Source organism: Aythya ferina (assembly GCF_964211825.1).
Source record: "Aythya ferina genome assembly, chromosome: 5".
NCBI lineage: Eukaryota > Metazoa > Chordata > Aves > Anseriformes > Anatidae > Aythya > Aythya ferina.
In genome coordinates this window covers 55,338,628-55,366,520 of record NC_140301.1, presented here as the reverse complement: position 1 = coordinate 55,366,520, position 27,893 = coordinate 55,338,628, and the positions used below count along the sequence as shown (strand labels likewise).

The following is a 27,893-nucleotide window of genomic DNA, read 5'->3' as shown; positions in this document are numbered from 1 at the left end:
ATTAAGAACCTCAGGCTTTTCCTCATCCTCAGTAGTCATGTTCCCCCCTGCGTCCAGTAAAGGATGGAGATTCTCCTTGGCCCTCCTCTTGCTGTTAATGTATTTATAAAAACATTTTTTGTTATCCTTGATCATAGTGGCCAGGTTGAGCTCGTACTGGAATTTGGCCTTCCTGATTTTTTCTCTGCATATGCTGGCAACTTCCTTGTACTCTCCCCAAGTTGCCAGCCTCTCCTTCCACTGGACATAATCTTTTTCTCCGAGACACTCAGCAGAAGTTCCCTGTTCAGTAGGTCTTCTTCCCCGCTGGCTCATCTTACAGCACGTGGGGACAGCCTGCTCCTACGCCTTGAAGACTTCCTTCTTGAGAAGCATCTGGCCTTGTCTGGCCTTGCTGCACTGCTCTGCCCTTCAGGGCTGACTCCCAAGGGATCCTCCCTACCAGAGTCCAGAACAATTCAAAGTCTGCCCTCCGAAAGTCCAAGGTTGCAGTTTTACTAACACCACCACCCCTCCTTAGCTGCCTATCCCCTCTGAAGAGCTCGTAGCCATCCATTGCATCACTCCACTCACGGCAGTGGTCCCACCACGGTTCAGTGATGGAGACCAGGTCACAGACTGCCTGCTGCACAATACCATCCTGTTTGTTGCCCATGCTGCCTGCATTGGTGTAAATGAACTGGTCTTCTCTTCTTCATGCTGAACAGCCACAGCTCTCTCAGCCTGTCTTCACAGGAGAGGTTCTCCAGCCCCTTGATCATCTTTCTGGCCCTCCTCTGCACCCACTCTAACAGCTCCACATCCTTCTCGTGCTGGGGTCTCCAGACCTGGACTCAGGACTGCAACTGGGGCCTCACAAGGGCAGAGCAGAGGGGGGCAACCACCTCCCTCACCCTGCTGGCCACTCCTCTCTTGATGCAGCCCAGGATGCAGTTGGCCTTCTGTGGTGTAATTACCTGAAGTAACTAGGAAAATAAAACTTAAAGAAAATGTACAGCATTGAAGAGGCTTTCAGGGTAGGGCATAGCTGCATTACCCGAGCGTTCCCTAGGTTTCCAACCTTAGATGCTATCGCGCTGGGGAAACTTGGGGTGCTAGCTCTAAGGAACAGTATGGAGCATGGAGTGGAGGCACCACGGCGAGGCTCTGTAACCAGGTGAGGACTCTTGTTCTTGTGCACACCGAGACCGATAAGCTGCACTTTTTGCCACCCTGAGCCAAGGACCTGTCATGTTTTGACAAATGCTGTATCCTAGTGTACTTTTTACTCATTACAATATCATTATAATACCAAAACACACCTCCATCCCAAAAGCTACCCGCCTCCAAGGTGTGACCACCCCTCACCGAGCATGCGCCCTGAATTTCTCGGAGCCTATTACTTTAAACAGAGACAGGAGAACTTTTCACCAATCATAACTAAGATATGCTTGACTAGAGTCACTCAAGCTCCACCTAAAAGATAGAAAATAATATCAACTGGCCTAAGAGAGAGGGAATGTCAGTGGAGAATACAACATCCTTAGGACCTCCTGACTCCTGGGATCAGTCGACGGGCTGAGCCTCTCATCCCCCCCCATTGGGATGCCTTTGGGCGAGATTTGAACACTTGATTATAAATCTTTCTAGAATCTTTGTTCCTTTTAATGCATTTATTTCTAGGCTATGCACCTGTAACACCTATGTATTTCATGCATGCTAGCTTGCTTTTGCAGACAGTCGCTATCGCTGGCAATCCAAAGAACCTGTGTACCTGTTGCTGTAATAAATCACAGTTGATTGCATTGTTATAGCTCTCATTAAGTGCAACTAAAGTAATGGTGGTTATACATTATTGGTGAATCCATGACTGTGATAGTTCAGTGTTCTGAATCCGATCAGACCCCAGATGGTTAATCCATTACTGGTGAATATCTGACCGGACCCCAGACAGTTAATGCGTTATTGGTGAAATCTGTGATTCTGATAGCTCAGTACCCTGAATCCAACCAGGCCCATAACGGTTAATCAGCTACACCCCTTAACGTGACACCTTCTGGGCTGCAGAGTGCACACTGTTGGCTCATGTTGAGCTTTTCGATCCATCAGAACCCTCAAATCCTTCTCTGCAGGACAGCTCTCATTGAGTTCTTCTCACAGTCTGTGCTTGCTTTTCAGTTTTTTAGGGTTTAGGGTCTAGATAAAAATAGTTGATGTTCAGATTAGAGGGCAGTTTGACACAGAAAGGAGCTGGGGAGGTATGACGAAAAGAGTGGTAACAGCGCTATGTTACAGAAAAAAAGCTAGAGATACACAGCTGGCAGACTGTGGGAGATCAGAGAATCACAGAATCATTAAGGTAGGAAAAGACCTCCAAGATCACCTGGTCCAACGAGCACCCTGCTACCAATGTCACCCACTAAACCATGTCCCTAAGCACAAAGTCCAACCCTTCCAACAACTTCAACCAAGATGAGGATGTTAGCTATGGGAATGGAGGACCAGGTGTGGGAGGTCGAGGATGAGGAGGCTGAAGATGTTCTCAAGGAAAGAGGCTAGGTCTTCAAGTCTGTAGTCACGATGTTCCTCACCACTGGCCAACTCCAGAGCAAAACTGGCAAAGGGGCTAAAGACAATGAGGAAGTAGGACAACAACTGCTGAGAGGCACAGAGCCGAGAACGAGTTGCTGCATGGATACTGGTGGGGCAAAACATCTAGCTCAAGTGCCTGAGTTATCCAGTAAGCCAAAGGAAGAACACGCTTCCTCTATAAAAGTGGTGAGTTGAGCGTTTTTTTTTGGCTCTGGTTCATACGCACTTAGTTTGTACCCTGTGCTGCAGCTTTTGAATAAACTTTAACCCAATTTCAAGATAAAATATATTATAGGGGATAGTCCGAGCCATTTCTTACACTTCCAATTTCTGTCACTTAGTATTCTATTCTAACAGAAATGACATTTATACACTGCCATTTCACAGATCTGACATCCTTGCTTGCACAACTGCTGGTACAGGTAAGAACTTGGGGTTGGCCTGTCTTTTTTTTTTTTTTTTTTTTTCCATATTCTCACCATCTATTTGAAAAAGAAAACATGCCTTCATTCGTGAGGTTTCTTTCTAAAAAGAAATCAAACAGGACAGTTTATGTTGGAAGAGGAGTCCATTGGATTGACACCTTCACTTTACAAAAGTTGCTGGAGAATAGGATGAGTTGAAGGCTGTGCTGCTTAACGCTTCTTAAACTACTTCTGTTGTTTTAAGTAAGAGCTGTCTTAGTATGAAACAATGCACCTAAAATGCAATTGTATTGCTTTACTTATCAGAGGCAAGTAGAAGCACATCAGGCGTAAGGTTACAGCTAGAGTAAAAAGCAAAACACATTCAGCATTTATCTTCTGCCAGACTGTATCTAAAAGGTATTGCCCTGACATCCATAAAGACTCCTGGATAGCTTTGTCCCCTCCCTCCACGTTGTCCTCCCAGCAGCTGTAGGGGGTCTTCCCTCCCACCTACTGTAGGAGGTGGCCTACAGTAGGCACCCATGGTGATGCTGTCATTGCAGCCCTCACTGCGATCCTGACTAGGATATCCACTGCAAATCTTTCCATATTAACAAGTATTTTGGTTCTCCTGCAAGAAACCTTTTTTTTTTTCTCCCGAAGAATGAAAATTTTACAACTAGTTCTAATTACGTATCATAATCACAGAACATACTTCATTTTATTCATTTGTTTCTAGCACAGATCTCAGAGGGTTTTAATCACTGTATTTTTCCCTTTACAATGCTACTCAGAGTAATCTAGGAAAAGACACAGGGAAAGAATTAATTAGTTAAAAACTCTACCTACAGTGAGATCATTTTAGGTTTTGTGGGACTCGTCCTAGAAAGAACGTATGATTTTGTCTGTCCTGTAGGTGCTCAGATACAATCAAATAATCCATAAAATTGTGAATAGTACCTTATATACGTTATATAATGCTGTCTCTCATATCTCTGATCAGAGACCACAGACCCAATTCACAAAATTTAAAGCTCTGACTTCTAAAGGAATAATACAACACACATTCCCTTTACCAGAATTAAAGTTCAATTTGAGTATGATTACTAGAGTTGTTCAGAATCTCAACACTTTGTTTTTCAGAATAATCAACTTTTGAAAACATTTTTGGCAAGAAAAATTGGTAGTGTTCCTTTCCAACTAAAAAATAAAATCATGTAGTGTTATTTATTTGCAGGTGTGTTTTGTGTTTGTTTTTTTAATTAGTATTTCCAAATGAAATATAACCTATTTGAAAATCAAGACTGTATCTTGTTATCTGCACACATCTGATAATCACTTTTTTATGATGGGATACATAATTCCGAATGATCTTCCTGGATTGCAGAAGTGGTCTGAAATAAATAGTAAGATAGCATACAAATGACTCATTGCACAAACAGACTGGTGGAGGATGGATGACTAGGAACCAGTTCCACAGAAACAATTTAAAGAATACAGAGGAATAACACCCAAACCTAAATAAACGATGCTGACAGTAGCAGAAAAAAAATTTGGGTGCTCTGAGTGTTGCAACAGATGCATTTCTCTGAAATGCATCAAGTAACAGATTATTACCTAACAGGGTGGCAAAACAAACTTACATTCTTGGAAGAGAAAGTTCTATTTCAACACTTTCAGTAGCTCAACAAAATGATTATTTACAACAAACGAACAAAACACAGGTTTTGAGTTTGTAAGCATTGTTGTTGGTGGTGGTTTTTTCTTTGCCCCCTTTTTTTTTCTTTTTTTTTTTTTTTGCTTTAATGAAAAAGGGGATGACAGAAAGAGAGTCTTGCAGGTCTGGACTGTGCTGTCCAGAAAGGCAAATCTAATAGCTGAGTTGTCCCATCAATGTCATTCACTTTCACAAAGGAATCACATCAGATATTACAGGTTCCTAGAGCTATGGCCATTCACTAAAAGCTTTAGTATGTTAATTGACTTGGAGACAAAAATACTATCATCTTTACAGAAGCTTTTAAGTTGGCCAAAGAACATACACAACTTCTTTGAAACTAGTGTACCTGTAGTGGGCAATGCCATTGGTCTGCCACCTCCTTCTGGTTTTCAGTAGCTACAGTGACCTGTGACAAGCTGAAACTGAAAACTGTATCCTGTCAATTTATTCTCTCTACTGCAGTCTTGTAGAGGAAATAAACAATCCCCCATTTTGCCTTTATACAAGTTAGCTGAACTGTATTCCTCAGCGGAGTAGCACCATATCTGTCTTTGACACAACCTATTGCTTCATACTTGAACAGTTTTAAATGTCCAGCATAATGAGTTCTATCATCTCAATCTTGACAACATAGCAGAAGCCCAACAGCAAAAAGCTCAGGAGTCAAGATAGTTGAGCAGAATGATCACTTGAGAACAGATATTTCTAGTTTGTCAGCTTCGATGCACTAAAAGTCATTAATACCTGAGGGTTGCTCAATAGCCTGAATAAAGTAAATGGGTGCTGTCAAACTGTCAAATAAATGATGTTACTATGTACAACACTTAAAAGTATCATTTGATATGAAATGATGAATAGATTGAGAAATACTTGCATTTGGCCACCTATCAGTAAAGAAAAACTACACGTAAAAGATCATTAGAGTACAATACAGCGTGCATTTGAATAGCTGTTGAATGTGTCCAGAGAAGGGCTATGAAGCTGGTGAAGGGCCTGGAGCACAAGTCCTGTTCGGAGTGGCTGAGGGAGCTGAAGTTGTTGTGTCTGGAAAAGGAGGCACAGGGGACACCTTATTGCCCTCTACAGCTGCCTGAAAGGAAGCTGTGGGGAGCTGGGGGTCGGTCTCTTCTCACAGGTAACCAGTGATAGGACTAGAGGGAATGGCCTCAAATGGTGCCAGGGGAGGTTCAGGTTGGAAATGAGGAGACATTTCTGCTCAGAAAGAGCAGTCAGGCATTGGGACGGGTTGCCCAGGGAGGTGGTGGAGTCACCGTCCCTGGGGGTGTTCAAGGAAAGGCTGGACGTGGTGCTTAGGGACATGGCTTAGTGGGTAACATTGGTGGCAGGGTGATGGTTGGAGCAGATGATCTTAGAGGTCTTTTCCGACCTTAATGATTCTGTGATTCTATAATTCTAATGTGGCATTGTGTATCATTGCAACTTATTCTGTAGCCTTAAGATATTCAAAAAATGCAGCAATAACACAACAACCACAGTCTTCACCAATGAAAATGTGAGCACATTTCATGTCATTCACTGTATACAGAACAGCATATAATACAAAATAATACTCTGGATATTTGATTGAGGCAAGTAACAGTCATTCCTCAGCAGAGCTCGGACTTGGCCTTCAGCTCAAGTATTTAAATGTGAAATATGTATCTTCCAAAACGATCGCCTTCTTGTACCCCTGGTACATAGAAACAAAAATACACCATTAGCTGTTCCCACCTGCCTAACAATGGCAAAATGGCAGACTGCTAAATTCTGGGAAGGAAGATACTAGTTGCTCAGCTGGACTCTCAACTACAATTACAGTGATCTGTGTGTACAATCCAATGATTTAGAAGTTCTTCTTTTGTTGCATCTCAGTAAGTGATTTATGTAAGTACAGGACAGATGAAAAACTGTCAGAAGAGCAAGCCCAGCAAATATTCTTCCTGAAGTCATCCCAGAAGCTCTGGTTAACATGTAGTACATTAAACGATCACCATGACTACTGTAAACTAACTATATCATACCTCAAAAATAATGAAGCCTTCAAAAAAATTCTTTATACATCTTTGGACCATAAACACAATAATTATTTTTCATGTATTAAGTAACTAAGAGAGCTTTGACCTTATGTAAATCTTCTCTGTGAATGGCTGATTCGTTACACAAAAAATATTCCCTTCCATGTATTCCACGTATCATGCTTGATCAACCTGATTGCCTTCTACTGTGGATGCTGTTTTTTTTGTTTGTTTGTTTTTGTTTTTTGTTTTTTTACTGTGTCTTGACACTGTCCTCCTAAACACTCTAATAGACAAAGTGAGGATGCTAGGTAAGCAGGGAGACACTGAAAACTGAACTGCCAAGTTTCAAGGGTTGTCATCAGCTGCATGATGTCCAGCTGGAGTCTGGTTACTAGTTATGTACCCCAGTGGTCAGTAACGACACCAATACTGCTCAACATCTTTATTAACAAGCCAGACAATCAGGCAGAGAGCACCCTCAACAAGGTGGTCAACAACCCAACATGGGGAATGGCTGATTCACCAGAGAGTTGTGCTACCATTTAGAGGGATCTGGACGGGCTGAGCAAATGGGCCAACAAATTCTGTCAAGTTCAACACAACCAATTACATTCTAAACCAAGCTAATAGCTGGTAGCTCCTTAAAGAAACTGCAATTGGTATCAAAACAAACAAAAAACACATTAACAGATCTCTTTCCACACATCATATCACACCTAATACTGACCTAGTTCAACGCTTCCAGCTCTCAGCCCTTACTGCAGCTTAAGGCATGTAAGCAAACTTTCCAACAGGTCCTAGCTGAATCCTATTATGGCCCTATTATAGCTCCTAAAACAATTCCTAGTCCAAAACAAAATTTTAGGTCTTCAGACTGGAAGACAACAGGCATTCTGCTCGAAATACTCAACAGAATTATTCTGTTTTTATTTTTTTTTCTAACCAATTGAGACATAGGATAGAGCAGTGCTCAAATGACTCAGTAAGGAGAAGCTTCTAGGTTTGAGTTTGCAACAGATCCTAATAGTCAAGAGTACAATCTAGCAGTAGGCTGTAGGCACTGGCAAAGGTACAGGCTGTATATAGCTTTAGGCAAGGTAACATAAATGGCTTGGCATCAAGAATTAAAATAAAACCAGAAGAAAGCAAACAGGGCACATGAGCACCATGCAGCATGAGTCAGAGGACTCATGACTGCAGAATCCCAGAGACTGCTAGCAAGATAAACTTTTGTTTTTAAGGCTTTAGAAAAAAGAAATAAAAATCATCCAGGCATACAACTAGGATAAGGGAACAAATGCCAGCTAGTTAATAAAGCACGTGCATGTGATCTGCCCCACTGAGGAAATGGAGCATACAATAGCTGATAGTATCAGTTTGTACTTCTTATCAACTAGCTGGGTTCTAGATTTGCTGGAGTTTTTAGAAGTTATGTTTAATTGCAACTGTTAGGGTGTTTAGCATAGTTTTCAATAATGGATGTGTCTAGTTAGAGGGTTTTGCTTTTTTAATCACTAGTTGATGTTTAAGTAGTCACTGCCACAATTCAGAATTGCATAAATAAAACAGTCCAGATTGCTTCTCAGGAGATTCTCATATTTTTCTATCTAGTAACCTGGAAACCTGGACCACATGGTCAAGATTCCTGTACACTGCCCCATTCCTGCTTGAATCAAGAAAATTCCTGCATCACATCTCTTCCTGACAAAGTCAGAAACCCACACTGCAGCCACACTCCTCTGCAACATACGCCTCTGCAAGTTATAAAGAGCACATAAAAAGTACTGCAAAGCAAGAAAATGTCAAAGGTCCTTCTGTAAATGCCTGCCAGCACTAACAGCCTTGCGAGCCCCGAAGTTCCTTTTGATTCCAATTCCATAAATTGCTAATCCCTCAAAAGTTTAAGCATACAACATAACTCCTGTTTACCCCAGCACTAAATAAATGTGAAGAAGAACTGCAGACCATTTCCAGTACCTCAGGATACTTGGCAACTTTGGCCAATTCTTCCACTATCATTTTGCATTAATCAAGCAGTGGTGCATATACTATGATGTGTAGGTAATTCCTCTTGCACTTGGAGAAACTACCAAGAACAAAAGAAACGTGATACAATTTACACTGTAATCTACAGCCATATATACTTTTCTGTTCTTTACAGCAGGTGTTATAGCAATAAGCCATCATCTCTATATGTTTCAGAACAGTTTACAGCAGATTTTCATTTCCTTCAGACAAGAACTAGTTCAGACTACATTAAAATTAGCTGTTGAAGTGATTCTGAACTAAGAAAACTTCTACCAAAAGATAGCTAGCTGAAGCTGACTGCACATCAATACTTACTATAAGATTAAAAAAAGGAACAAAGCAATAACACGCTAGAAGATCTAAATGCCTAGATTTATGGTTGTCAAACAATCATAATATCGATGTTGCTATAGCTGAAAAAAAAAAGTGACCATCTCAGTTCAAATAAATTGAAAAGTAGTAAAATTATTTTAATGAAAATTTGGCAGCAACAAAATGAAGACAGAAACTGGTATTAATAATTCTGTTGTCTTCACTGAATGCCTTAGACAGCATGACAAGTTCCGAGTTGAATTTACTATCCGGCACGTGCACAGAGAAGAGTGCAAGTCCTTTCTGTTTTAATTCTCATCTGTGATACGAACATTTACAACACAGTATTACAAAACAACCGTTCCTAGGATCACTTTGTTACCATCTGCATCCTTTTGTTGAAAGCATCACTCAGCAAGCATACAAATCTATCTACACAAGCACTGATGTGTCTTCTGGAAGTGCCCAAGTACCCCAGGCTTCCCCTCTTGTATACTCCTCATCCTGTAGCACTGCCACAGAATTGTATTAGCTGCTGCACAAGTATAATAGCTTCAATAACTATTTTAAGGCCTGCCATCAGCAGCAATCACATTCATTTTGACTGTCAACTCTCTACATGTCTGCACTGTAAGCAAAAGCTCACGTAAAATACATGAGCAAGCTTTACAAATAGGTAGCTCAGATGCCTACAAAAGCATAAGCACACTTGAAAAGATCAACATTTCTGAACATGTTATATGCACTCACCTGTACCTCATAAAAATCAGATGGAAATGAAAGAGGACAGTCCTGCTTCCTTTGGAAATAAATCCTCTGAAATGGACACCAATGTTCGTCTTCATTTTTATGTTGACGCTCACTGCAGAATGCATATACTGCCATGTTGCAAGTGTCCACAGTCTGAGCAGGAGATCTGCGTGGTTCATTTAAATCACCCACGTCCTTACCGTCACACTGTTTGGGGAGTACCACGTGAAAATCCTAACCCTGCTTTGAGTTCAGTGCTGAATTTCCACAAGGAAGGAAAAGCTCATTTCAAATTGCTTGATTTCACGCGTACAGGTATATTAAAGCCTAGTATTACTTCTGTCCTTGATGCCCTACATCAAGCCTGAGTGACTGTCGCATTTTTTGTGAAAGGTTTGTCACTTTTTTAAAAAATGATATCCTTTTCTCTTTCCCTGTGTAGAAGTGTTCATAACAATATGATTATACCGAAGTAACTGTAGAGAACGTGCTCAAGTACTATAACGAAACAACTTAGGAACCAGGGATTGTATTTCTTCGATCTTTTAGTCATTTGTGTACTTGGAAAAACAGCTGGCATAGTCAACAGACATAAAATTTTAGGTTTTGAACTACATTTTCAACCACATTTTGCAAACAAGCAAAAACAAAGCCAGAGCTTGGAAGAACTCTGGGTACTCCATGCACTGTGTGACTAGGAACAGTCTCCCTGTCCAGAGATCCACAGCATATTTATTTGTTCCCCATTTCCCCTATGAAACTCAACCAAAGCTCTTTATGGGGTGGCTCTTAAAAATGCATAATTCGCAAAGCGAGATAAACACAACAAAAAATTTTGAAGCCTAACTATATGGTCAGTCTCCAAAAAAACATTTTCTTACCTTCCACTGTCATTCACCACCTTTTAAAACCACCAGCTTGGTAGGAAAGCCGTACATTCTAGTTGCTTTCTTGCTGTTCTTCATTTCACATAGTTTTCCCCTACTTCAACACTCCTGTGTTCATAAATCATCTTCTACAATTCTCTGGTAACCTGTAACAGGTGGCTTCAGACCTTCCTATCTACGCTTTTGGAAAACAAACAAAAACTTTTTCACAATCACTGAAGGTTGAGGTTCTGGAGATGACAGGGGCCAATGTCCCTGCTGCCCAGGTCTACATGTATACGCAGCTTCTGAGCATCCCCAAAAATGGAGAGTTCCAGTTGACTGTCCAGTTCCAACCAGTCTCAGATACAACACCTCTGTGTTCCAGTTTCTGCCCATTACCTCATCCGGTCACTGGGCACCACTGAAAAGAGCCTGGCTCCATCTTCTGTAAACCCCCCCTTCAGACAGTTGATATACATTCACGTGAGATCCACCTTGAGCCCTCTCTTCTCTAGACTGAACAGCCCCAGCTCTCTCAGCCTTTCCTCATAGAAGAGGCACTCCAGCCCTTTATCATCTTCATGTCTCTTCACTGGCCGTTCTCCAGTAGCTCCATATCTATGATTTTTCCACAGTCTAAAACTGAGTGCTAAAAAAGGTGTTTGGAAAAAAAAAAAAAGAATACTCCCAATCTGTTCAATGCAAATGGAAGATGACACTGAAGTCTGGGCATTTTCAACACACTAGGTACTTCTGCCATTGCTGCTATTGTCTAGACTATGCATTGTTTGTTTTTTTGTTTTTTTTTTTTTTAAACACAGCAGCTTTCCTCAAAAATGCTAGCAGACGTTTGGAATCATTATTTTTGATACATAACCCATAACACTGCCATTAGGTTAAGATCCTGCTCATATCCTTCCTGCTCTCTCCTCTCAAAACCTGCCTTTCTGGAAACCACCTTACTCTGCACTGTTTAAGGATACAGGAAAAATTACAGAGATAATCTGACTGCTAAGGAGCGATTAATATACTCATTTGAAGAACGAAGATGGGTACTGAGGCTGAATGCAATCAGCTGGCTTGGGCTGACAACAATGTTCATAATAGCTTAAAAGCAATAGATTATGAAAACTGTTTTCCTTACATTGGGGATAGTAATGTTATCATTGCCTCAGGCAAGCATGACAGACTTCAAATTGAGGCTACAGTAGTTCCAGCCCAACGATTTCCCAAACTCCACGTCACTGTCTGTCGTGACACTGTCACTCTTTTAAAGAAATTCATATGCTCTCTCAGTTTCAGCATTTTAATCACTGTACTTTGGGTTTGCCAAATTTACTCAAGAGTCAGATGTTTCATATAGTTAATATATTGAACTGCAGTTCCAAAAGTGCCTCAAGTTGTCTTTATTTTTTGCCTGGCAGGCAGAAGTCTTCTGCCTAACTCATTTCTATGTTCTAATCCAGATGTAACCAGGATAAGTAGCAACCTATGAAAACTGCAAGTCTTCAGTATAAACTAAAAGATCTAGGCTGTTTACCAAATCTATTATCAGCTAAAACTCTTCAACAGTTGAAATTCTTTTCAAATACTAATTTACAGAAATGAGAAGTCATAAATCATGTAGCAACTAGCAACGGTTTCTTTTTTTTATTATTATTTTTAAGTTGTATTTATCCATAATCGCATTCCACTGCACCTCACATTCAAATTTGAGTCCTTTTGGCAAGGAATGTTTGTATTTGCATGACATATCTGCATCTGAAAGTTCTACACCTAACAGAGAAAATCTGAGTGCGGAGAACATCTATTGGTGTCATTTTAACTAGAGAATCCTGCATAAACAGGAGTAGGAGACCATAGAAGAGAGTAAGGCGAAGAACAGACTACATATCCTGACCAACCCTATTTAGTGTGTATACTTTGTTAAATGACATCTTATTACACTAGTGCTCATCCTCACTATGTAATTTTACTATTGCTGATTCCAAAGTAAAAGATGAGGTTTCAATCTTAAAAGGAATTTTTAGAATTAGTTTGACTCACTATGGAATCTTTAAAAGGATAAGTAAACAATATTCTTCACCCTGACATGTGGCAAAAGAAAACGTTTGGTAAAGGACAAAAAACTAGGCATTCCTCCAACGCATTTCCTCAAGTTCTGAAATTCAGTAGGGTAGGGAGCTTGAGTCCCTCACTTCTAACAGCTATTGAAGGATCTGCCTTCCCTGGAGTTCCAATTATTTTCTGTACTTGTTTATACGCTTTGTTTCTAGCACAGCCTATGGCAGTTAAGTTCCAAAATTAATAATGTGTAATGGCAAAAAATATATATATTTAAAAATATAACTGCTACTTGATTTCATTGCAGCTGTGGGTGAAATTATGACTAACAATGAAGGTCCATCTTCAGACTTGCACTTATTGATAGGAGCACCTATCAACACAATTAATCATTTTATCATTACCACTGAAGGCTGTGAAGAATTAAAATACTAGCTAATAAGACCAATACTTTACATTCAAATAATGTTTTTGCCTTGAACTTAGTGATGGAAGAAATACGCAATATAAATGATTACTAGTGAAGAGTGACAAATGAAATCTCATTCTGACAGCATGAGCACCTTAAGATAAAAACTGGGACCTCTGAAGAGTTAAAAACAAAACAAAAATACCCCAATCCAAAAAAAAAGTTCACACATATCAAGTTACTAATGGCAGATTATGGGTTACTGGACTGGCCTGGGGGGAGTTATTAACTCTTCTTGTTATAAGGACAAGAGCAGAAACTTACCAGTTTTATTTGGACACGAGCCATTACAGAGGATCTCTTCTTTACTGAAGGCATTAATTACATCATGCAAGTGGAAGTTCAAAGTGCAACAAGCACATTAATAACCCCAGCAGATGGCAGCACATGCACATGAATCAACCAGGAGAGAACAACACATTATCAATAGATTAAAAAATCTGATTATAGTAAATACATACTGTTCCTCTGTCAACTTCAGTATTCCTTATGAAGACTCCTTCTGAAGAAATTCCAAAATCTATGATATACATGATGTTATTACAAAGTTACCTTTTCCTACAGAAATTCCCATCACTAGTAGACAGAGTGAAGATTTGCCGTTCTGTGTGTTTCATTTACCCCCAAGGGTGTTTAGATGTAACACAATTTGTTTACAACACTCAGTTGAGAAATACTGTTGTCCAAGAAACAGTGTGTTAAGAAAATCTGTTAAACCATTTCACTATAAAGTATGATAGCTTATGATTCACAGGAATTACTAAAATGGATCTGAGGAAGTAATGTTACTGAATAAAGGAGGAAATAAGCTAATGAAATTGCCTAATATACAACTGCTCCTTTTCACTCTAAGTACAACTTAACATCATTTCTTTAAATTAATCATCACCCCATTTTCCCCAGATCTGCTTCCTTTTTTAATTTAAAATTGTGACAATTGTTTCTGTCTAGAAGACTAAGTATTACATGATCTTCAAATCACTGAGTTAAACCAGAAAAGATGAATATTCTTCCATATACTGCTTTTGTATTCATGTATTTCATGAACGCAATCACACACCATTAATAACTAAATTTAACTTTTATTAAGCATGACTGCACAACAGAACTGACAAACCCATTTCAGTTCTACATATAACACTGAAACCACTGACCTCATTTTTAGTACTAAAGATCTCATGGATCAGAAAAACAAGCTGAAAAGATGAAACAAAGGTATAATGAATCAGTAACTCAAAAGCATTCTTCTGCCGTACAGGAAAAGGAAACATTTTTGTTGTATGAAAAAAATAAAAAATTGTATCTAAAGTTATACTTCAGATCAGAACATAATCCAAATCTTTGTCTTCCTTTGACTTTTTTACAAAGACAATACCATTATATGACTTCAGAAACTACGAAAACTAGACAAAGAAAAATAAAGAAAAAAAAATCACGACCCATTACTCATGAGCATTCAGACAGAAAAGGAACAAGTAAACCCAGGTTTGCTTTGTCTTCCATGTCCATTGTGATACACCTACTCAGCAGTATTATTAAATTGAAAACTGCATCCTGCTTTAAGTAAGTTTGTTTTATGAATAACCATCTGCTCTAGGTCAGCATACTTTTGATTTAAAGAGCAAACATACACCAAGCTCTACTTCAGTACACTTACACTAATTTTAAGGAACAGTCTTGCAAAACAAACATCCAAGGCTTATCTAGAACACAATTTTTTAGACTACATGTAATACCTCTTCCTCTGAAGGACTTCAAGCAATACTTAAACATTCAACACAACAAGCTTATGTAGCTGATAAAGGCCATCTCTTTCCTGATGCTTTTCTGACTGGTCAATGATATGCTGTGAATCCACCTAATCAGAAGACAACAGATCAAAGTTACAATTCAGTCTAATAAATGCTTTCCTATACAACACAGTTAAGGAAAATACTGCCCTGTTCTACTTACGAAGGGCTTTGACTGCTTCAAATCATACTGGCATTTCAGTATGTTACCTATTTCAACATAAGACATTTTATAATAATAGTTCTTATCTCAAGATTTGCCTGAATCAGAATTCTATGCCACAATCATTTCCAGGGCATTACAGATAGTATGTTAAGTGATGACATAAGTAATGCCCTGAAACTGTTTAAACTAGAATGCAATCCTGATACAGGGTTTATCCATTAACACGTTACAAAAAGCTAACCACTAACATAGCTGAGCAAGAGATGATCTTGACAATACCAAAGAAAAAGCAATTTGTATATAAAAATACTTAGGCTTAAGACAGTAAGACACATTCTAGACCCTTATTGAATGCCTACTGGAAACATGTGCCCTTGGTGTTTATCCACTGTTGTCAGTCTTTCCAAAAGAGACCTAAATCCCTTATTTACATGCCTTAGAGTAAGAAAGTGACATGGAGGGTGCATATGCAATTCTTATTCCTTCACTCTGCAATTTTTCACTCACTTCTACTTAAGAATATGCACTCATTTATCATGAGAACCACACAGCGAATCTAGTGGCCTGCAGAGGCCCTTTAAGAAAGGTCAGATTTCTACGAGTAGGAAGCTATACTCCTCAGCTCTAACCTTCCCAGATTTCAAGAACACTGTCTTCTGATCCCATCACAGCAATTCTAAAATATAGCACATCTGTCAGCTTAAGAGGAAAAATTACCTGAAAAAAAGCAACCCAAAACAAACTAAAATATGCATCCAGATAAATCCTGAAGAAAAATTTATCTTTAATGTTGTAACTATTTAATAGGAAGAATACAAAATTTTAACTTCCAAAGGTAAAGCTGCCTCTACAAGCTCAACTCAAATATCATAGTGTTCTGTTTGAAAAGGCTAAACATCTGTACACAAAAAAGACTACAAAAATACCTTCTCGATGCAGGCAGATGCATGCAGAACGGTTTTTATGCCTAAAATTCAGTCCTATAGTGCTTTCAGTATCTTCAATTTTAGTATGCTTTTGTTTTGTTTTGTTTTTTTGTTTTGTTTTTTTTACCCTCAGGCTCAAAAGACTTCCTATCAAAGGAAATTCTACCTTTGACCACTTAACTAAGTATACTGGGGTACTCCATTTTCATATATTTATTTTTAAATTGCATTTCTACACTTACTTGATTCCATTGATATGGCTTCTCATACCACTTAGGAACAGTATTATCTCGAGGTCGTGATTTGCAGATCAAACTGGAATTAAATAAATATAACCTTAAGAAATAAACTTGCATTTAATTATAAGAAATGTATATAGCAGGCACAGCCGTGTGTCTGTAAGGTGTCTATGCTGAAAGGAATCTTAAATTTCCATGTTAATTTAGTGTAACTGGTTCACTTACCTGTACTTCGCCCCTTTAGTTTAAGAAGTTGAAAGATAAACTTACAGGGTCAGTAAATGTGGGGTTGGTTTTTTTTGTTGTTAGTTTGTTTGAAGTAAGTATTATTTATTAAATTGATAAAGTACTAAAATTTGCAAATATCATTTATTCTGTACATTTTATGCTTACATGCTTATTCACTATAACATATAATAAAGCTATTTTTAGGGCATTTTGTTTTGCAAGACAACTCTATTACTATAGATTGTCTGTCTGCTCCTGTTATTTCCTCAAGCTGTGCAAAGTACAGCAGTAGTAGACTTTAATTAATTCTGTCTAGATGTGTTTTTCAAATGCACATTTTAGTCTTAAGCAGCGGTGACACACTGTAAATATAATTAGCTTTCAAAAAAGTAATTAAAGATTGTTGAAGCTACATTTGTATGTATTTACTATTACTAACAAAATCTGTTTTTTTCTTCCTTCAAGTCCTTAAATTAAGGTGAAAAAATAGTCAAAATTATCAAAGATCTTAAACATAGGAATGGGACATGACAATAACCAGAGTATTCCTTTTATTCTGGATTCTTTTTCTGAAATTTCTGAAGTAACACATTTTTTTTTACCTTCTAGAAGAAAGAGACAATCACTTCTAGTTTCTTGATAGGATGACACCTCCCCACGATGCAGAACCCCTGCTGTAAGCTCCCAAGTTTAGCTGCCTGTGTCCCAGAGGCAAACACAGAATGGCTCAATAGCCTTGACTCAGACAGCCAAGAACCAACTGTGGAAAGGCCAGAAAGAGGTAAGAAAGGTAGAAAAAATAGCAGTAGGACTGGTGGGACAGAATTAGTAGCAGCATAAAGATTCCAGGAGGGAAAACGTCACCACAAGAAGGTTTAAATCCTAAAGACCGACACCCAGAAGGCTGAGAATAGCTGAGAAAAGCTGTCAGCATCAGCACTGACTGAGCCAGTAAAGACAGCAACACCAAGGACCTGTGGTTGCTCCTTCCCTTCCTGACTGGCTGTAAATGTCTGAGCGACCAACCCCAAAGAAGTCCTGAAACAATACCAAGTGTTCATAAACTTCAAGAAATAGCAGTGACATTTCTGTGTCCTCAACTTCTCATCTTAGAGTTATGTCTGAGTGTAAACTGTTACTGTCACAGACAAACAGGCACCTTCAGAAACGTCTTGTGGTTATGCTTCTTTCTCTCTCCACTTTCCTTGAATTCTCCCTGCAGTTACCACATGAATCATGCAAGCAAACTTCACTCAGCTTTGAAGTCTAAACAGGGTAGTAGATGACAGTGTCCAAAAGCAACACAGACACCAACTGGCCTGAGGTACTAGGACACAAACAGGAAATTAATTATTGCATCAGCAGTACGTCCAACAGCTGGTACTTTAGCAAGAATTTTGCAGATGCGAAACACCAACAGGGAGCTGGCAGTTTGCACTGGTGCTACTTCACTTGGAAGTGCAAGTAGTGTACATCTCTGAGGTACAGCTTCCACGAAGTTCTTCCACCCCCTTCTGGATGTACACACAAACCACAAATAGCTAGCTTGAAGCTGACAAGTTCCTGCAAGAGATGTCTGCTGGTCAGCTAATCTATGCTAGGTACCATCTAGCCCACATCTTCTGGCAGTTTTCTATGGCTTTTTAATTTCATTTCCTCTTCAGTGCCTCAAAGGCTAAGACTGACTGCCCCTACACTTGTTAATTTATTATAAAATGCACTGTATTTCATTTTCTTTCCAATATTGGAAATTAAAGCAAGTACCCATACTCCTTTAGTAAAGGCTGTTATCTTTTCACAGCTGGAGGGGAAAAAAATCAACTGAACAGGTACATTCAAAAAAAACAAACAAGAAACACCTGAAAACTAATTCAGCATGAACAGCTTGCTTTGATAACCATTTTGATAACCTAAGGTATTAGCAGTTAAGCTTAAAAGCTTCTGATCTGTATCAGTATGAGAAACTACCTCATTTTGGCACAGTTACTTTTGAAGAGCTTACTGTAGAAAAGGGTCACATTTGCTACACAGAAGAGCAATATTAGAGGGCACAACAACTTCACTTTAAGTTAATTTAAGTCCAGTCAGCTCTTTTTTGAAATCTGTTCAATACAGAGCCAGGTAAGGATGAGGAAAGCCTACTGATGATGATGTAGAGAGCACTAAAAATGCACACTAAATTTATAAACCAAGGAAGATTTTTCATGGCATGCTCTGCCATCACAGATATTGGAAGTAACTGCTACAGGGAAACTTCATTGACCTTGCTCCCCTGAACCTTTCTCAAACACTGCAAGCTGGAAGAATTCTCAAGACTAGCTGCACTGACTTACGACAACCTTTTTGGAGTCAGTATTTCAGTTATGAGAAGCAGGGATGCCTGCTGGAGAAAAAGGCAGGTGGCCTTCCTTCAGTTCATTTCAGTTCACAAATTAACTTTGGACTTCCAGCAGCATCTCTCCTCAACAGGCCTGTTGAGGGAGGAAAGGTAGCACATACACAGTCCGAATTTCATCTAGAGGGAGAAAAAAATGTGAATTTTTCTGTGCTCTTATGTCATAGGACTTCAGTAGCTTTGTCCTGGGTGCACAAAAAAAAAGACATCAGAACTGGTATCTTGTGGAACAGGTTTTACAGTCTAGGTTTTATGACTATTAAGTGATCAGGCTTCCCTGAAGAACCAGTGCTTCCACAAGCAGTCTAAAGTTGTTGAACATACTGCTTCATAAATAAGCAAAGTAAATTAAATGCATCATTAAATGAAAACACCCTATATTATCATTTCCCCAAAGCCTAACCTGAGCTATGCTTCAAGCAATCATTTATTTTGCTTTTGCTGAGAAAGTGAAACACAAGTTCTTATTTCTACAAATGATTACCTTAGAAGCATCTCACGAATGTTTTCCTGCAGCTGTGTCATTTTCTCTTGGTCAGAGTACGCTGCACATTCACAGAGCAGCTTATTAATGGCTGTCCTCAGGATGTTTATCTGTAAAAATAAGTGACAGAATATGAAGTACTATACACCAGTCCTAGTTCTGGTTATAGCATATCGACATGTACAGAAGGTGGTTATGGCACCCATAAAACTCAATTTTAACTGAAATATTATTAACATAAGCAAAAACATCTGAAGCTTTAGAAACACTTCTTCCTCCAGATGCATCACTGCTGGTAGAAGAGGTTTATAGTTCCAGCTGCTTGAAATCGATCTTCAAGTTTAATCAGCTATGCTACAGAAGACACAGGCTACTTACCACTTGTCTGGATATCCTTCAACACAGATTCCTTCCATAGAAACCTTTAAGGATTTTCTCAATCTGTCCATAATTGTTAAAAATGCAACAGCTTGGTGCTACCATTACAGGTATGGTGCCATGATTACAGATATCACACACATCAAATCGATGCTTTCAAAAATAATACTTCACCTCATCTGCACACTAGCATGTCCACTACATCCTTAAAAAGCCTCTAGAATACACTGGTTATCTGCTATACCTGTACACAGAACTGCTCAGGTTATGTGAGGTCGTTCGGTATCTAAAATCTGAAGCACAGGTTAAATACAACTTACTATGCTGTACAAGAAAGCGTACATACTGTCCTCTGACAGACCTGTCTGCAAGTTACAAAAACACTGTATTGAGGAATACAAGGGCTTTTATCTATTGACTGATCTGCTCCGGGAGAAGCTTACTACAGATGACTTCTCAGAATTGTGAAATCAAACTGAAGATTGCAAAGAAAAACCACTATGCTCATCTTTAAAAACCAGTAATTCTAAGAACATAACAAATATTGATATCTGAGGAGTGTAAAATCAATGTAAACTTTTCTAAACAAAAGCAAAGTATTGTACTGTAATAATTGACTTTATTCAGTAAAACATATAGGGGGTAACTATTTTTCTCTGTTAGAAGCCCAAGGTTCTAAACAAACAGTACAGACACAAAAAGCTTCAACAATTTTCTTAAGATAGCCAACTGCTAGATTCTAGCTACTAGAACTGTTACCAAGTTCTGATGTACCAAATTCTACTTAATTCTTACTATAAGGCAAATAAATATACATGTTTTTACCTCTGATATGTCATCTACTCCAAAATGCACATCAAATGTCAGCTCCATGTCATTCTCTGGAAGCAGTGGAACCTGACGAGTCTGACTCCAACCCAAGCCACACAGAACACCAGTAAAATTCTTTCCACTTTCATCAATCCTGTACAAAGAAAATGGTCACACCTAGAGATTAACAAACTAAACTTATATGAAAACAGACTTGATTTGTCTAAGCTATGCAGAACAAGATACAAGAGTTTTAAAGAAGCTAAAAACTTTTAGACATTTACATCTAGTCACACTACTTCTATTTTTTTTTTTATTAAGGTAATGAAATAAAGCTAAAGATCTAATATTGAAAACAGTCACAAAATAGAAAAAAAATCACATATGCAAGTTGAAACTTAAATAAAGCAAAGCCAGTTTCCCTGTGTTGAAACAACAGTCTACAGATACGAGAATTTAAACAAAACCTAACATTAATCCAACTGCCAGAGCTCAGCTTTCACAAAAATCACGCAAGTTTCTCTCCTCGTGTGGATTTAAAACTTGCCCAGTTCTACAGTTCATCTTCCTAGACTTCCTGCACAATTGTCAGGAACTGTATTACACCAATGTGAGAATCAAGTCTGCAGTGCCGATTTCTATATACGTGAAACAAGCTGTCTTAGCATACAATATAATAAAGCTGATAGAAGATAAGAATTGTATCAACAGGAACGAAGAGAATATACTAAATAATGAAATCAGAGCAAGCAAGTCTGTCGCCAATTTCTGAGGGTCCTAAACAAAATAAAGAGCCACTTTAAGAACACATTAATACCTAAGTTCTATAGCAGGAGCAAACAGCATGCTAAGGAGTGCAAGTAGGCCAGGAATAGGAGGCATCAAAGATGTTTCCTCTAAGAGCACGGTAGATCCTGTCAGCACAAAAAAAATTAAGAAGTACATAATCAAAGTGCTAATCTCAAAAAGATGTAATGTAGAACTGAAGTAACATATTCGTTCACACAGCTATTCATATAAAAGAGCCCAGAGAAACTGTCCAAACATTTGTATTAGGAGTTACCATTGGCATTTAATGACAAAGAAGCGGCAACCAACAACTGCTGAAAGGAGTCTTCTGGAGCATCATCGATAACAACAGAATTTATGCTTTCCTTGTGTACGAAAACACTTCTGAGGAGAAAATAGAAAAATATTTCCAACGGTAAAAAAAACAAACATACAAATATAAGAAATGAATCCTTTTTATTTCAGAGTACAACCTGAATAGATAGCAGTTAATGGGTTTAACTTATAAGAATCTCTATTAGTGGATGTATACAACTTAATACTATTTTCTGTTAAGGCATTAAGACATCTTCAATAAAACTACTTTTCTTAAAGCAGTAGTCTGTATTTGAATGCAATTGAGGCTTTACTACTTTTGTATTTTCAATGATTAAAAACCCTGTACAAATCTGCAAGAGTAATGAGGATGGGTTTTGCCAGTTTATCAGAAGGAACAGTTCAGAACACGTCTGTGCTTCACAATGAGAGCATTACCATCATTACCATACCTGAACTTGGATACTTTGGTCATACTGTAGCATTTTACCTCATAAGGACTGAATGGGCCAGAAACTGTCACCTTCAATAAAAGAACAAATGACGTTCTCATTAGCCAGCCTAAGGATCTTTCCCCATGAAAATACTTTACAAATGAAAATACAGAATGCATTTCAAGATCCTGTGTGTGCACTGAGCAACACTGAATTGATGAACAGGTAACATTTTCATATCACCCATCTAAAGCAAGCTTCGCATGCTGAGGCACCTAAGCGAAAGTCATGTCTTTTCACGGGTACTAGGAATTCACAACTTCCCACAGGCTTAAGGAATTTAAGTTCAGACTTCATAAAGCATCTAACAAAAATCAGGCTATTTTTATTTACATGAGCAGGTCTTTAATCTTGGAAATATCACACTTTAGAAAAAGTAAGTAGTTAAACAGTATTATTCCTGTGGGTAACCTAAGCACAAGTAGGTGCCTGAAACCCTGAATTTTGTCAGGTTTGAAATGGGTAAAGTTATAATGTAGACCGGGTTTAACTTGTAACCAGAACACAGACAGGACGCAATCCTATACAACCTTGTTTTATATTCCAGCTTAGTAGTGACTAAATGTCTCAAAATACTTAAGTAGGAGTAAATTCTCAGTTTGGGATTGACAGCTGAAGAACACCCACTGTTTCACTACTATCACACAGCACAGCATTCTCTGAACCACTTACCCTGTGTCACCTTAGTTATTCCTTAGCTTAACACTCTGTATAGTTTTTAAAAAGTTAAAGTTTCCAGAAGAATCGATAGGGTCATAACCCTGCTTTTTGCTGCAGCTTACATAATGAAGATGTCTATGCACTGGAACACTGGCATTCACTTTTTCAATTTTACCTACATCTTGCAGTCCTTGAAGAGCTGCCTTGGAACTTGCTAGTAGCCAGTTCAGTTAGCTCTTAAGGCTATGCCTCAAAACTTCATTAAAAGCTGCAACAGATTAGTTTGCAGTGGTGGTCACATCATGGCTTCCTACCAACAGGATGTAGAGTACACTATGAATAGCATCAACATGGTTTGTTATTAAAGGTCCTTCTAGTCTTCATCTGTGTTCTAATAATGTGAGACAAAGGATCACGTAATGCCGCACCAAAACTCATTACCTTATGGGTTGGTGCACCAGATCTACTTCCAGAAAAACAGTTCAATAATCTTTCAATTAAATGCTTTTCTTCCTCTATTGAAGGTACCGATGTTTTCTCTTCTTTCTTCATTTGGTCAATAAATAACCCCTTCAGCAAATCATGGCTTTGCTACATAAAAATGAAAGTGTCTTAAAACCATGAAACACGTTTTTCTATGGTTGTTTTTCTTCTGTGTGTGTACACAAGGAACACAGACATAGAAGTACAAAAAAAAAAAACAATGCTTTCATCACCTTTCTGATATAAACAATGAAAAATGCAGGAATTAAAACTCAGTTTCAATGAACCATGAAGCAGTTCAAATAATTCCATTATCTTTTGGAAAACAAACACCTCTTCCAAAAGGTGTCTCAATGCAGCAATGCTTTTGGTAAGAGCACAATATTTATTAAACACATAAAAATGCTTAAACAGGACTACATATTTTTACTTGTCTAGTCGCATTTGGCACAGTTTCAAAACTTTCGCTCAACTTCTGAGGACTTCAGACAGTTTGAGCTGAAATACCTTAGTATAAGAAGAGCCAAAGAAGCTTACTGAACATACTTGTGATTTGTATGATTCTTCCGCTAGTTCAGCGTAACACTCTTCAATAAGCACATCTCTAATATTCACAAGGTCCTTGTGCCTCGAGTAACGGAAAGCATCCACGTGCAGAACATTGTGCACAACTGAATACACCTTCACCAGCAGAGTATAACCATTTACTAGCGAGGCAAATCTCTGGCTAGCGCTGTAACTCCACCGTTCCCCACATACAAGAGATTTTGCAGATGGACGCATCTTGCATATCTTGAATTCTAAAGCCTAGAGCAAAAACAGTAAGAACAATGTTTGCCTGAATACGTGCTGAGAAATCAGGACAAAAATCTTCCATTTTCTCAACAGTTTGACTCAACTATAAAGTTATTTCATCGTTATTGCAGAGGCTTATGTTAATTTCCTAAGACTGCTGTAAAGCTACCGGCATAATTCCTATTCTGTATTTGCCAACACAGCTACACATTGCATCTCTCATCGCTTCAATACTAGTACATAGTTGCAAATGAGGCATAAATAAAAGATAATTCAGTATTAATTCACCATCCACATTAAAATCTTTTGAGACTACAAATGCCTTCTCTGGGAAAACTTTACAATCTGCAGTTTTTTGACCATGGTAATAGAAAAAATAGCAGGACAGCTACAGCTATTCTGCCCTTGGCAGGCAAGAGTCAGTCAGCTCTAGTTTAACCCATTTCCACAATCACTACATGTAATTATGGCTTTGAATTAATTTAAACCCGGAACTCTTTTCTTCTAGCTATAATTTTGGAAAGGTATAAGGGTAGGTCATTTAAAGATTAGGCATGGAATAGAAATAGCTTTCCCTTTATTACAACTGAAGAAAACTCAAAGAATGTTTCTTGCTAAAATGATAAAAAGTGGTACAAAGCAAAACCAGAGCCTTCTACCTGTTTTAAATATAAGAAAGCTTTCTCCCAGCTATTTGTCCTGTGACTAATAGTATAGCACAGCAGAAGCACTGATGAAGCAAAAGTACCCTGCATGCAAACATTATGCAAGATACTGTGACTACAGACTTCTGCCATGCAGATAAGCAGAGATCCTACACTGCCACTTATCTGTGGCAGAAACAAAGGGGATTAAGCAGAGGAAAAGAAATCGAACTAGTCACTGACAGCTTCTCCTCTCCAGGCCATTTCCTAGGCTCTATAAATGAAGCTATCATTTGCTCAGTGGTTCTTAAACAAAAGCACAGCTGATCTACTGCTCAACCTGTTATTCCTGAGCTTATCATGTAAGCAGGCAATACACGAACCAAAACAACACTTTCTAGAGAAGTTCTGCTTCTCATAGAACTGATAACAGCAAAGCAACTGATGACCAAAATCAACAAGCAACCTAAGTCAGCTGTTAGAGCAATTTCCTCTCTTTCCACTGTTCCTGTGATTGCAGGTGGGAGATGGAACCCAGTGAGTCACAGAAACAGGTTTAGTTCAAACATTCAATTAAAGAAAAAATACAACATGGGTTGTATCCTCCCCTTTTCCCCAGCAAGTGCCCCTAAGTACAAAACATTTCTCTACAATTATATATAAAGCCATCAGACACACACAAGAAATACTTCACCTGTGTAGATGTACATTTATCCACCTGAGTAAAGGTGGTTTGCAGGTTGTAGGACATTACCGAAATACACGTCAGTTTGTTATTATGATGAAAAGCATTACGATTCGAAGATACGATGTGAAAATATCCATTAAGCAGCAAATAGCACCAACCCCTACCTGGAAAGGAAGCTCTTGAAGATGGCTCGGAATCTCTTTCAGTTTTTTTAAAGGCACTTTTGATCTATTGCCATAATCTACAAAAAAAACCTGGAGAAAAATAAAAAAAGCATCAAGAGCATCAGAGATTCCACAGAATTAGAAATGCTAATCGTAAGCAAGGAAAGTGACAATTAAGTTTAATAATTACAGTACAATCTTACCAAGTGACAGAGAAGCAAGTTCAATCTGAAAAATACGCATATGAAGACATGTCAAGAATAATAGGTCAAATTGTATATTTATTGTTTGATCCCTTTGCTTACACATCCACTCGTAATGCAAATCTGCTAAATCTAGAAAAAAAGTAAATTTCTTTGAAATTCTCTCTCCCTGCAATTAAATCTGTATATCTTTTTTTTTTGTTTTTTTTTTTAAACAATGAACAGCACTACCTAAATTAACTGCTTTTAAAGAAGCAAGGACAACAATGAGGTTAGCACTATTATTCACTGGTTTTTCACGGCTTTAGAGTTGATACTGAGCCTTGTTGCTTGCTTATAATGGTGACACCAAGGTATGTTAAAAATAAAAATTGAGTAATTCAGCAGAGAAATGGACTGTGCAAAGGTCAGTTTTACAAAAAACAAAAGGTCTGTCCTTAAGTGCTGAATAGAAAAGTACTGGCTTGGGAAATTGGGATCAGTCTTGAACTGTGGTGCTAATTCTCGTTGCTGATTTTGGCCCCAAAGGCCAAAACATTCCGATGAAACTCGCTGATGATCGAAAACTCAGCAACAAATACTGATACAAAAAGGTCAGGTGGAATGGGCCAGAGAACTGAACATGAATGGGGAAAAATATCGTGTGAAGTCGTATTTTAGGGAGGTCATTATAATTCCTGCTATAGAATTTATAAATAATAATGGCACTTCTAATTAGTTGTAAATTATCAAGGAAACAGAACCGAGCATAAGATGACTAGAGGTTGCCCATGTGAAAAAGCTACCAAAAGGCAACTAAAACAAGTCTTGAAGCCAGAAGTTTTCTTCTTTATTTTGCTTTGCTCTGCTACAGCATACACAACACTTTACTGTATCCTCTAATTTTAAGACTAAAATAAATACTCCTGTCTTCTGGAAAAAAAATGTTATTCATCTCTTTTGGCAACATTCTATTAAGACTAATTTAGCTCTAGTTTTCTAGGTTTCTTTACTAGAATGTTTATAATTGTCATGAAAATAATGCTTAGTCAAATTGCTTAGTAAAAAAAAAAAAATAGCTCCAAGATTGTTAACCCAATTATATCATACCAATTCAATATGACATAACATATTAGCATACCTCTGCAAAATCTCCAGAAACATACAGAATACGAGCTCTGTAGTATACTCTGTTCTCCAGACAAGTAAATGGTGCAAGACAAAGCAACTCTGGATATGGAGACACTGACAAATCCACCAGGTTATGGTAGTTAATTTCAGCAGTTAGAGCCTGAAGAACAGTCCTGTTTTTTTCATCTATCCTGTATCCCCAGAAGTGTCCAACTTCTACTATCTGAAAGTATAAGAATTAGACAGCTTCAGATCTCTCATTATTTCATTCTTTTACATCAAATAATAAAACAGCTTTGAGCAAAATACATGAAAACAGTCCTACTCCTGACAAACATAGAAGCATTCTCATACTGGAATAATGCAGTGAGGCATTTCCCTCTCATAAAAGGTTGGTCTTTATTATATAATGTTGTTTTTATGTCTCTGCTGTGCAATTACAACACACATTTAATCTAAATAGGCTCTTAGATAAGCAGTGAGCAAAAAGTACTTATTAGAAGGCCACTTCCAAACAAAATCAACACACTAAAAATGTAAGGTATATGAGATAGATGAAATAGATGAACACAGCTATGGTGCACTTTCTTGTTAGTTAAAGAAGACCAGAGTTAGCTACATACATCAGCAAATCAGCATCATTACTGTTATGATTAGCCATTCCTTCAGGAAACTGAAATGAACACCGTTATTTCAAATCAAATTGAATAAAGTAAGTCTTTTTTGGATTGCTTACTGATATCATCTACCATTTCTGATTTTACATCAAATGTGATTAAAAAAGAATGCTCACAGTGGAAATAAATACATAGGACCATTAGTTAAAACTAATTATAGTGAACAAAACTGTACAGCACAGATCGTTAACGGACTGGAATGCATCTGATCATCAAATCCAGTAACTTATTTGGACCAAGAGACTTA

General features: G+C 38.2%; 1 protein-coding gene across 1 annotated transcript in view; it reads right to left on the bottom strand.

Moving 5' to 3' along the window:
• Positions 1-14,270: 14,270 nt before the first annotated feature.
• The window catches only part of TDRD9 (tudor domain containing 9), a 64,672-nt gene continuing 51,049 nt past the window's right edge, over positions 14,271-27,893 (bottom strand). The window contains exons 26-36 of the mRNA XM_084521840.1: positions 26,980-27,192; positions 25,657-25,746; positions 23,912-24,172; positions 23,324-23,473; positions 22,181-22,251; positions 21,688-21,797; positions 21,442-21,538; positions 20,640-20,778; positions 19,437-19,546; positions 16,333-16,405; positions 14,271-15,066 (exon numbers count right to left, since the gene is read on the bottom strand). Of these exons, the coding sequence (XP_084377966.1) occupies positions 14,974-15,066; positions 16,333-16,405; positions 19,437-19,546; positions 20,640-20,778; positions 21,442-21,538; positions 21,688-21,797; positions 22,181-22,251; positions 23,324-23,473; positions 23,912-24,172; positions 25,657-25,746; positions 26,980-27,192 (1,407 nt within the window). The 3' untranslated portion in view covers positions 14,271-14,973. The remainder of the gene's footprint in view (positions 15,067-16,332; positions 16,406-19,436; positions 19,547-20,639; positions 20,779-21,441; positions 21,539-21,687; positions 21,798-22,180; positions 22,252-23,323; positions 23,474-23,911; positions 24,173-25,656; positions 25,747-26,979; positions 27,193-27,893) is intronic.